The sequence below is a fragment of the Zea mays genome, chromosome 1 (assembly GCF_902167145.1).
Source record: "Zea mays cultivar B73 chromosome 1, Zm-B73-REFERENCE-NAM-5.0, whole genome shotgun sequence".
Classification (NCBI taxonomy): Eukaryota; Viridiplantae; Streptophyta; class Magnoliopsida; order Poales; family Poaceae; genus Zea; species Zea mays.
Genome location: NC_050096.1, coordinates 111,508,702 through 111,521,740, shown reverse-complemented (window position 1 = coordinate 111,521,740; position 13,039 = coordinate 111,508,702). Strand labels below are relative to the sequence as shown.

Genomic DNA, 13,039 nt, shown 5'->3' with positions numbered 1-13,039 from the left:
TTTTTTCCGTGCTTCGGGCCGACCCATCAGGCTCGACCCAAATGTACACCTATAGTATCCACGTTACTTTTTATTTTTTTCAGACGTAGGATCACGTTTGAACGGCTACGCGATTCGTTTGTACCTTTCCGCACACCAACCAGCCTCTTCGTGAGTATTGCGACGCATCCAGAGGCCGTCCAGCGATAAACAGAGATAAGGCTACATATCTCTCTCAGACTTGGCTGCTGGGGCGGCGCTATCCATGGCGAAGTGGGCGTCGGCCGCAAGGGCTACGACGACGACGACGATAGACCGACTTGACGCTCTCAACAGGTACGAGCCATTCTCCTCCCTGGGTCCTTGGACCTGAAAGTTACTAGATAGCAAGCCTTTACTCCTTGAGTCGTGATTCGTCAGGATCCCTAATCTCCCCTCCCCATCCACGATGCAACAACTGTGCCCGCCTCGGCCGAATCCGAGGGTGAACCACCACGCTGGTGCTGGCCGTAGTGTCATCCCCACCCCTCCCCTTCTACTTCGCTAGGAATCCCCATCCCCTCCACCTCCATAGACATGCCCTCAGGCTTCTTCGGTGTGCCTAGAGCTGGCAAACAAAAGAGGCACATCTGCAGTTTGTCAAGGTGAGGCGTCGCCTCCCTCTCGTAGATCCCCCACACGTTACTTTGTCTGCCACAGTATCGCTCCCCTCTATAGCCACGTTCTCGTCAGATCCTTCCTCCCCTTTGTGTTTGAAAATTGCATCTGGTATATTTCTAGCCCTATTTTAGGTTCCACCCAGAATTTCTGTACTAGGTCTGTTATTTCCGTACTAGGTCTGTTGAGCTGTCAGCAATGCGATCCTTTGAGCGTTATCAAATGTTATTTGGTTAAATGTCTTACCAAATACTGTTACCCTTCATGTGCACTGACAGAGCTGCCTTGCCATGAGATATGAGGCACTGTTGCTTAGAGATGCTAAATACTGCAACGACCTTCACTTGCAAGTGTCCTGTCAGGAGTGGCTAACTTTTGCAACAGATTGTCTTGATAATGGCTTCTACACCATTGCCTCCAAGGTACTTTTATCCAGCTTTAACTTTGTTGTAGGTATTGCCCCTTTACTGTTCTTATCGATTAGCATGTTGGCACTTAAGCGATTCGGTTAAATGGTGCGAGGAACACGATCCATTAGTATTGAAGTTTGAAACAGAGGCTTACTGTATTTCGTTTAACCTGAAGATCTAACCAGGATTGTACTTTATATTGCTACTAATACACTAATGTTTATTATTTTACATCTGAATAGAGAACTGTGGATAATGACATCGTCTTACACTGTAACTAATTCAGGCTTTTGCAAATGCTCTTGTGCACATTCATCCAAGCCACCTAGGGCATTTGGACTCTGCTAATTCCATTGAGGAGAAGGACAAGATCATTGAGATAACAGGACTCCAGAACTTGGCCAAGTCATTATCTGCACAACATTGTGGTAAGTTTTCAGTGCTATGGATTGCTCAAATTGCAGGCAGAGAAACTGAGTTTACTTTAACTTTTCAAGTAAAATAAGTGCAGAGAAACTAAACTTGTCTTCATCTTCTAAAGTTGAGTAAATGAAAGAGTGATACTTGTTTAATCAACAGAGATCCAATCTGACTGAATGCATGTCTTCCTCTATGTTTGAGTAACTACTAATGCCATTTTTCTGTATATCAAACATGACGTCTGTTATGTGGGAGATTTGGAGACGTATTGTGACACCAAATCTTCTCTTGTATGTTCCAACTGTTTGAACATATTTTTGATATAGCTTTCTAATGACATTTACTTGTGCTGTGACAATTCAGATAAAGTCCACTAAATACATGGAAAGGAGAGCTTCAAGTGTTCATGAGAAGTATAATTTGCAATCAGGAAAACCAAAGTTAACAAGAAGTTCAATGTTCAGGCTAGGGATTAAAACGAGGAACATAAAGAAATTGCTTCGTAGCCAGGAAAGGAACTTGGGGGATTTAACGCAATCTTAGCGTTGCATCTTCCACGAGACCGAGAGGAATGTTGTAAAACGGTGAGTTTTATGCCTTTCACAGTTTCACTTATTTCCTTCTAAGTTGCCACCAGTCTCTATTTTCAAGTCATCCGACTAATCACGATTAGTCGTGATTAGTTGGGCTGGTCGGTTTAGGGTGCTCGATTAGCACATCTGACCTAATAAGAGCACCTAATCGCCTTGGTCGTCCGACTAGTCGATGACTAGAGGCGATTAGTCGCTCGATCAGCCGAGTCTGCGCGACTATGGTTTAGGATCTTGAAATTTTGATTTCGTGGGATTTTTTTGGCGGGCGACCCGACTACAAGGAGATGGAACGCCAGCACCGTCTCTATAAACCCTTACCCGACGATTCAAATCTCCTAATTTCCGTACTAGGTTTGTTGAGCTGTTAGCAATGCGATCCTTTGAGCGTTATCAAATGTTATTTGGTTAAATGTCTTACCAAGGCAGCATCAAGATTTCAAGCAGAAAATTCTTATATGTTTTTGTTGTTTGTGCCTCTGATCATTATTTCGTCTATTGTGAAGTAGTGTCCACGTTCAGCGTCATGTGAGCATATCTTAGTGTATACAGAATGCTCTATCTATATAAAAAAACTAGATCCACAACATTCCAATGGCAGTGCCAGTGCCCGTGCATAGGGATGATCCAAAGGCTACACCCCAGGGTACTCCATTTATGAAAGCCCTACTTACAACAGAAGTTAAGTGATCCAGCCAAAAATTCATGATCCTTTACATGCCAATTATAAAAGTACCACCGCATGGGAAGAAAAGTAGCAACTGCAATTCAGAAGTTTTTGTGGTAGATGCCAACTGCATTATTTGGTTTGTCCGAACTCTAAAATGCCACCATTCTCTTTGTCCTTCCGATGCCACCATTCTATTTTAGTTAATTACTTCATTCCTGTTGATTTTTGTGTCTCCTTCCAATTAAAGAACATCCTCGATTTTATAAACTTACCAAGGACATCATTTACAGGCAATTGGTTGGCAATTCACTATAACTATTTCATCTCCTAGCAGTACATTTTAAGTATGTGAGCATATCGTTTCAACGTTCTTGCTTTTATTGATGGTGTCAGTTATATATGTTTATCGATTTCACTATTTCTTCCTGCAGGGGTTCAAATTGATCGAAAGCGTAGATCTGGCTCCTCTCGAGGAGCTGATCGATCCCCTGACAGGTTAGTACTCAGTACTAAACCAAAGATCATAACCCGTTCCTAAGAGGAACCCAACAATATGAAACTAAAATTTATTATCAGTTCCCTTTAGCTTTATCTGTTCATGACTTTGCTTATTGTTTCCTACTCAAGATGGTCGTGCATGGAGCTTTGTTTGGCACCAATGACACAATATGTTCTCTACATATTACAATATGCAGTTGATGGGTTCGATTCCTTAAAGCTAACAGTAGTGGTCACTAGCCCTTGAAAAATAAATTTTGGACAACCAAATTTCATAGCAGCTTTGACTACTGTTGAAGTTGATCTTTTTACTACTTTAGATTGTCGTTGATGTAAATGTCATTAGTGGTGCTTTGAGATGACTAAGGATCGATATCTGTCTTAAGATTTGTCTTTTCCTTACAAGTGAAGAGATTGCATGGTTCAATGAAGTAATAACCTATGATCTATGGGCCAGGTCTTTGCTGATGCCGCACGCCCGACGCCCCTCCCCTGAATCTGCCATTGTTGCTTGTGATACATTGCTGGTTGCTTTTATTGATGTTTATCGATTTCACTATTTCTTCCTGCAGGATTTCACTATTTCTTCTTTTGTAGTGGGCTGGTGTGGTCTGCTTAGCAGCAGGTAATTTTGCTATTGAAAATTAATCTATTACCATAAGCTTGGTGACTGAGGTAGACATTTGATTTATACTTAATCTAACTGTTTCTCTATGTGAATGTATACATATAATAACTCAGGTAGCACTACAACCAGCAATGTATGGATGAATTGAAGGTAGTAAAGAACGCAGACAATCTTATAGAAACTCTGCATCTTGAAACTGGCATGATTGACAAAGAAGCTGGATGAATCCTTTGGATTGGTGTCTTCCTATCACCAAGCAGTAATGTGAATCAAGTTCATTTGTTGACTAAGAACATATGAGCACAAATCAGTGAAGAGTTCGTTGCACTAGAGATGGAGGATGGATAGGTGGTATATTTCAATATGGCTTTGATACTATTGTTTCCCTTTACAATCTTTGTACAGAACAAGAAAAATGACGTTGTATGTGGATACTATTGTAATTCAAGAATATATTTCTGAATAATAAATATATTTGTTTATAATTTGTGTATGGGTTTGGTATAATATATAAATTTTCAGCTATATTGATTATATTTGTATTCAAATTAAATTATTGTAGTAATAATATGTATTATCTGGTTCATTTCTTGCTACACATGGAAGCGTTACTATAGTCCTCGGATATCCGTTGTAGCATGGCAACGCTTAACTCTTGGTTTTACCAACGCATGTATAAGTGTTGTTATAGATCCTAGCAACGACAGTATAGGCAACACATAATTATGTGTTGGTATAGACCTTAGCAATACATATATGAACTTTTTGCAACGCATATATGCGTTGCTAAAGGGGTGGTTGTTTTGTAGTGTGTCCAAATTTATATCAATGTAACAGACTATATACATCACATGTATCTCTAATACTCCATAGCTTAATAATAGATTATATATCACATGTGTTGGACTATCTTATATATGTTGTATTAGGCTATCTTATGTCATTTAAAAACTATCATGAATTGTATTAGACTATTGTGTGATTCAAATATTGTCATTACATTTGAACGGACTATTGTATGATCTCAACTTATTACTATATTCTCGTGTTGATCTATGGTCTATGTAATTCTCGCGGTGTAACTGTCTTATGCGCGAACTGGGTTCCAGTGAATAATAAACATTTTATACATTACCCGACAAGTATTTAGTATCCTCATATATCCGGCTAAATAATATCCATATCCGTCTCTTATCCGCCCGAATAAATATTCGGTCACTGTATCCGTATCAAAGACCAAATCCGATTGAATATATTAGGATAGGATATATGATGACCTAATGTATGTTTGTATCCGGCCTATTTTCACCCCTATACTGAAACATATATGGGTGTCAAACACATATTAGCCGGGATCAAGCATTCTGATTAGTGACTACGTTTATTGTGCTGATTGGAACAAGCTAAATTAAGATAACGCAACTGTTGTATAGGAGTGTCAAGCCATGATTTGTCAGCCCATGCTTTTTCACATTTAACTACATGATGATGGCTCTTTGAACATTATCTTCATCGGTCATGTTCACTTACTTTATCTCGCATTACGCAATGAACAAACTGCATAATAATCAAGTTAATAAACAACACTTTATTTTTTTTGTGGTTGCTAGTACCTACTTCATCCAATCATCAGGTTTGCAACACTTGGCAAAGGAGGATAGGTACACATCAACAATATTTTAATTCCAACGCCTCCGACAACCGAGTGCTGCTAGGTCATGAAATATTTTAGGTAATTAGGTATTGAGCGTGTGTGATGTTGCATCCTTATGTCAGGGTGTTTTTTCTAAAGAAACAGTTGAAACAAACAGATCAACTCTATCCAAAGTCCCTTTCTGAAAGCAACATATTTTAGGAGTACTTCCAGCATACCCATATGATTAGTCGTCCTAGTCATATGCTATGGCGCAAAATGAAGTACTTAAATGCGGAGGTTGGTTTATGCATGCATGGGCTCCTCAATTTGGACTTGACGATAGTTTGGCCAGAGCAACTAGCGAACACAAAGGCAAATGGGAAGACTTGGTCGTCCTAATGATAGGTTGCTATTAGCAATCATTGCCCTGCTTGCTAGGTCAAGTCATATGGAATCTGATGCCATTTAACTAACGGCTCATGTTTTATTCAGATAAGGAACATAAAATAATCTTTTTCCATGGAGAAAAGGACATGATTTTAAGATACAGTTGTTCTATTCTTCTGCACTAAACCTCTTTGGTATGTGTGGGTGCTCAAGCACTGACAAATTGCATACCATATTGACATGTCCCTTCCTCTCTGATACAATAGCTCGAATGTTCCCTGTTCCTCGTTTTGGTGCTCGTATAATAATATATTTGTGAAAAAAAAAACTATTCGTCGGCAAGTGGGATTCCGCTTCAGAGGGCCCCATATGCGATGCGATTCTGCGCTTCTGTGATACGATTATTGGACTAATCAATACACTTTAGGCACATGGGAGGAAGAAAGATTTGGGGGGAAAAGCATCTGTCATTTCTCGATTTGATGCCTTACCACCATGGCTTACTTCTTAGGTTGGCGAAAGAATTCGCGAAAAAATGCATTGTATGCGTCAATGTGTGTGGTGGTGGGTTACTTTTTCTTTAATTTCATGAGTTATCAACGGCGGAATTCACGGCACTAGTTCATTATTGATGAATAGGACATTTTTTCTTTATTTTATCAATGCCAAACGGTCACAACAGGAAAACCCTGAACATCCGCGGGCTGCGTTATCTCCGACGGCGTCCATACAAGCTGTACGAGATACGCTTATCTCCGATGGCGTATATTTCACTCCATTGCTCCAACGCCGCCGCCGCACTCCGACCGCCCCTCCGCGCTCCCGCTGCGGCCAGCCCCTTCCCCGGCTGCCCCGTCGAGCCCTGTCGGCCCCACGCCGCCCCGCCCCGTCGTGTCCATGCCGACGCCGCCCCGCCCCAGCCCCGGCCGTCCTGTCCCACCGCCCACCGCCGGTGCCGCCCCGTCGTCGCCGGTCGCAGCCCCGTCCCGCACTCCCCACTCGCTAAGTGAGTATTTTTAGTATTATTTTGTATATGATAATATTGTTTTGTAGTTTTCATTTTTGATTATTAAATAATTAGTAAGGTAAATATTGTTTAGCTTGTTATGCCCGATGGCCATAATTTGATTATGTAATTAATTTAGTTTGTTTTAGTTTACTTAGTGGTGCTTAGATAATTTAAACTTTTAATTTCATAGGGTAATTATTATGACTTTGGAAATAAGGTCATTTTATATGATTTGTCACACGTGACAATGTTATTTAGTGGTGTCTATATAATTTAAACTTTTAATTTCCGAGGGCAATTATTATGCCCTCGGAAATAAGGTTATTTTATATGATTTAGGGTCTCGTGAAATGATTTTTCTATATAATATTGTATTAGTGTGGTTTGTTATATTAGGGACGTGATTTACTTGACTAATCAAGTTAACGTCTCGTATCTAGTATGGAGGAGGATCGTCGATGGATGTATGAAGGTTGGAAGAAAAAAATGTGCTCTATCAAGTGAGTGGGTTCTCAAGACTGACGCGTTTCTCGACCATGTTTTTGCTCGGTCAGAGACTAGAACCGATGTTAGGTGCCCTTGTAGCAAGTGTCGGAATATTTATTTCCCTGATAGGAGGACCATGTGGATAGATCTTTGTAAGAACGGTTATATGCCAGGCTATGAGGTGTGGGTGCACCACGGTGAGGACCCACCTCTTCGTACTGTATCGGAAGTTCAGTCACATGAAGAGGGGGACTATGATAGGATGGAAGAGATGCTTGACGATGTACGCCATGAGCTGGGCCGGACCTAGGGGTGGTCGAGCCGGGCGGCCGTCCAGGCCCCCCAAAATGTTGGGCCCCCCTCAGGTATACTTAAGTATAGTACTAGCCCAAATAGTATTTACTTTGTTAGCTGACCAGCCCAATTGTCCAAACACGCAGCCTAGTATGTGCTATACTCTCTACAATTTATTGACTTATTATTGTTAACCTAATTTCTGTCGGCTGCTGTGAGTGCGAGACGACAAACAAGAACAACAATCGGTCTTCTCATCTTTGTCAAGCAGCCAGCATGTACGTTGTGGCTTATGGCTACGGGCTGGTTTCTGAATTACTGAAAAAATTTGGTTCCAATCCATCTGCGGTCCGTCTCTTTGGTCATCCGTCTGCTCATCTCCACCGGACGTCAAGACCACGAGTCCATCCCATCTGCATGTCTGATGTCTCGCACAATCGCACTCTCGTTCTTCAATCATGAATCATCAATCCATCATTTGATTTATTTTATTATTTATTCCTTAGTACGTCTCGTTCTTCATATTCATTTAATCATTGGAATACAGTGAGGAGCTTTAGACAATTAAACTGCAGACGTGAGAGTGAGACATCGTCCGCCTGCGGCCTGCTTTACTCTACATGTATAACAACATGGAAGAGATGAGTCAGTTTCTCTTGTAGGTGTAAACTTAATTTTTAGTCATTATCGCTATCATTGTTTTTCTTATACTAAAAGGTTTGTTTCCTTGTACTAACAGTGAATTTGATTATCAAAATTGGATGTCTGGCCGTGAACGTGACCAGATTCGTCGAGAGGGAAAATATGGGGGACGTAATTTCTTGTGTTGGTTTCGAGATTATGTAGATATAAATGACAATATACACCCGGACCTTCGACAATTGTCCCTAGGAGCAGTAACTGCCAGACGTTATGGTCGGTATGATGTCAATGGTTTCCGTTTCCGTTCTAAAAGGTTTGAAGATGCTCATCCTCTAGCAGCCATGACAAATTCCGGAGTTGTAACTAGAGCTGTCGATGATGAAGGGAAGGTGACTAATTATTATGGAGTCATTAATGATATACTCGAGTACAAGTTTTTTGGAGATAAACAACTCAAAGTGGTGTTCTTCGATTGTGATTGGTTTTCTCCTAATACAACATGAGAAAACCAATATGGCATGGTGGAAGTCAAACACAACCATCGATTACAAGGCCACAACACTATAATCCTTGCCCATTAATGCGAGCAGGTGTATTATATGACATATCCATCTAAGAAAAAGAGTTTGGTTGATTGGAGGGTAGTGTACAAAGTTAATCCTCGTGAACGACTATATGCTCCTGGAGAAGCTGGTTATGTTGAAAGTCAAACCAAGCAGGAAGTGGGGGCTGCTGAGGTCTTTCAAGACGATGAACTTACTAGCACATTTAATGTACAAACTGAAATGTTGGAAGAATCTTTATTAGGCGATCAAAATGATGTAGAGGTTCCTCCAAAAAGAAAACGAGTGTCGATAAAGAATAAAGCTACTTGGCGTCCATTGAATCGACGAAAGTAACTAGATCCTGGTTTTGATTACGATTACGATTAACGAGTATGGATCATTATTTTATTGTATATTATATATATTTACTTTGTTTCATTATTTTTTTGTCGTTAAAGAAAATGAGGTCTTTTGCTCGTAGTTTGCTTGGGACGAGGAGCAGCTTGAGGAGCAGCTCGAGGAGTGAGGATTGAGTTTTTTAGGGCATAGGTTCTACCATGAGCAGACACAGAGCGCTGGCAGAACATTTGCCTCCAGACGATGTAAGTTAGTTGTTAAATTACATTATGTGAGTTACTTAACGTTGTATGATGTAAGTTACTTGTTTCATAGGATGCTGAAATCGAGCGACAGTCGAGAGAAGATGTTGCAGTTGGGGCGGTGGTAGAGGACCATGCGAGAGATGATGATGAAGATGATGGTGGACATGATGTGGGACATGATGCTTGTATGATAACACTATTCTTTTTGCAGAAACGGTACAAGTTGCTGGAAGATGGATCATATTATATGAACACTCGTTACGTGTTTGAGTATAACGCGAACGATGTCGTTGCAGATGCGATGTACTATGCACGAATTCAGGCTATAAAGGCATGGTACAGAGTAAGTGCTGATGATCGGCCGATGCCGAATACCAAGGCGAAGTGGTCATCAATTTACCTTACAGAGGAGCAATACCTTGAGGTAAACAAGTTGTTGCATCTCATATCATTTTTTGTTGATTCTTGTTTTGGTTACATGTTATTCCATCTATTTGCTTGATTGAAAAACGTTTCATGTAGGTGTCTATGCCGTGTATGGCCACCCGATCAGAGGGTTATCGGGCCTTGTGAAGGTGGTGGGCTTCCCTTGAGTTTAGTGCCATTTCTGAAAGGAACAGAGGAAACCGTGGTACTGAGTCGTTCCACAACTACAGTGGCGATGGACATGTGCGCTTGGCTAAGCAAATGGTATGTCACAGTACGTGGTAACTTCGAATTACATAGAAATGTGTCATTCTAACTTGTATGTACAGGAAGTCAAATCCGCTCGTACGCCCACGGATGTGGAGGTGTATATGCAAGGGCATAAGGGTTCTAATCCTTAGAATCCTGATGTTTTATGCACTCAGACAGCCACCGACCGTCTAGTGAGTTTTTGGTACTCTATTATGTGTTTGTGCATCAACTTGGTGATGCACTTATATTTGGTATGTTTGCCTCTAGGCTTCGTATGGGCAGGAGATGGTTCAACGCCATGGACAGGACTACGATTGGAGGAGCCAGCTAATCGACCCTTAGGCAGCATATGCTAACGCAGGAGGACAAGCCCATGGACGATGAGAGTATTTGATTTGGATTTCGAATTTATTCTCATATGCTTGCGATTGAACTGAGTCCATGATTTACTCTGCTAAGTGCATGGTTCACTCTTGTAGGTTGGGTATTTTTGATTCTACGATTGATTCTTGGGAGCTAAGACGCCGTGGACAACACTCCACATCCTCGTCTTCGTAATCGTCCCGTTCTCGATCATCTGCCCAAGAGATAGAGACTGCAGTGTTGCGTCAGCAGGCAGAGTATCATCAATCAGTTTTGAGGGAACAAATGGAGTACCAGAGGTAGCAAGCTGAGTACCAAAAGAAGAAGGACGAATATTATTCAAACCCCCAGGCCCATAATCAAGCTCTACTATCGGTAAGTTGAAGTAACATTTTGTTCGTAACAAATAAAAACACACGATGTGTACCTTATTTTCTCAACAATGGCTTGTATATAATTTGTAGCAACTGGCACAACAAGCGAGCGTCCCGATGCCGACATATGGGATGCCACCTCCGTACTTTGCACTGCCGATGCCAATGCTGTCGCCTCCACCTCCGCCTCCGGCACAATTACCTATGGTATGTACACATATGCATGTGTGACATGTTCATAGATGTCTTACGTGTTAAATAAAAACACACGATGTGTACCTTATTTTTTCAACAATGGCTTGTATATAATTTGTAGCAACTGGCACAACAAGCGAGCGTCCCGATGCCGACATATGGGATGCCGCCTCCGTACTTTGCACTGCCGATGCCAATGTTGTCGCCTCCACCTCCGCCTCCGTCACAATTACCTATGGTATGTACACATATGCATGTGTGACATGTTCATAGATGTCTTACGTATTAAAATGAAAAACTTAGTGGTTAATATTTCATGTGTGTGTGTTATAGGGATTTCAGACACCTCCCTCTTCAGTTGCCGCACCTAGAGATGTGTTTGGTCAGGACGACGCATCGAATTCTTAGGTCAACACCCAGAGTTCAGTCGGAGGAAGTGGCTATAACTCGAACCATCCAGGTGACGGATATGAATGACAATTCATCAAATGTGTTTGATTCGGAACTATATCACAGTTCATGTCAAAGACTATGTGTCGAATTATTTCAGTGTTTAATTTGGAACTATATGTTGATGACTTGTTGCAACTATTTGGGACTATATGTTTGTGAATGTGAATACTAATGTGAATTGATGTTTGTGAATGTAATTGTGATTGTGAATATGTGGTTGTATATGAAATCTATGTATATATATATATGAAATCTGTGATTTTTTCTATAAATGTCAGGAATTTATAAAAAATAGTTTTTTTGCAAGCGCTGAAATACATTATGTCCGACGGCATAAGGAAGCCATTGGACATAAGGTTTCATTATGTCCAATGGCCTCGGGAAGCCGTCGGACATAAGGGTTTATTATCTCCGAAGGTCTCCTTAGGCCGTCGCACATAAGCGTTGTGGGCCCCGCCAACGGCCGTTAAAACAGTTACCGCATATTATCGCCGACAGCCGCAAGTGGCCGTCAGACATAAACTATGTCTGACAGCGGCCATCGGAAATAAGGCTATTTCCGACCTTTTATGGCCGAGGGACGGTTGCCATCGGAGATAAGCCTTCGGCCGTCGAAAATAGTTTATTTCCGACGGCTTCGTGCTTATCTCCGACGGCTTTAGCCGTCGGAAATGTTCTATTTTACTGTAGTGCGTGCTTTCAAATTAACTTTGATGAACAAGCTAACTAATATGGGGCTTTTTATATCCCAGTTTAGTTTTTATCTTATTTTTGGTAGAGCAACTTACTTCGATCAATATAATCCACCGAAACATTGGCACGATTTACATGGTGGTGCTTGACCAGCAATATCTTAAGTGGAAAGAATTAAAAATAATGAATCAAATCAGGGTAATTATATATAACTATTTGGATGATCTTATTCAAAGCAAACAAAAACAATACACAGAACAAACATAAAATCACGTAAATTTCCAGTTGGAAGAAGTATCTTCTATTTCCCATTTGGGACATGCACTACCAGACAGCTTATTTGCCGAGTGTTTAAGGCACTCGGCAAAGAAAAGTCATCGTCACGGCGCTAAGTAATGGTAACTAAGCCTTTGCAAGACACTCAGTAAAGAAGCCTTCTTTGAGTGCCTGCTATACTGGCACTCCGCAAAGAAGGCTCCAGAGGCCCCCTTTGCTAGGCACTTTGCCGAGAGCTCTAAGGGACACTCGACAAAGAAGCACCCTTTGCCGAGTGACTGATGGAAGGGCTCTCGGCATAGGATGCTCCAGTGGGCACCTTGCCAGTCCCTTTGTCGAGTACGTTGGGAGACACTCGGCAAAGAGAACCTCTTTGTCGAGTTCCTAGACCACAACGCTCAACAAAGAAGCTTTGCTGGTTCTGAAGTGTGCCTTCTTTGTCGAGTGCTATTGTCCTAGCACTCGACAAAGTACCTCTTTGCCGAGCGTAACACTCGACAAAATGACTAGAAAATCCCTTTTTATTATTACTATATTTTATTTGCAATGTAGTA

General features: G+C 41.3%; 1 protein-coding gene across 1 annotated transcript; it reads left to right on the top strand.

Moving 5' to 3' along the window:
• The first annotated feature begins 244 nt into the window (after positions 1-244).
• On the top strand, positions 245-2,009 carry LOC109941364 (uncharacterized). Its single transcript, XM_020542117.1, has 5 exons — positions 245-338; positions 771-808; positions 915-1,058; positions 1,333-1,474; positions 1,825-2,009. Exons 1-5 carry the CDS (start codon positions 245-247, stop codon positions 2,007-2,009), a joined length of 603 nt encoding a protein of 200 aa, XP_020397706.1.
• Positions 2,010-13,039: the final 11,030 nt, after the last annotated feature.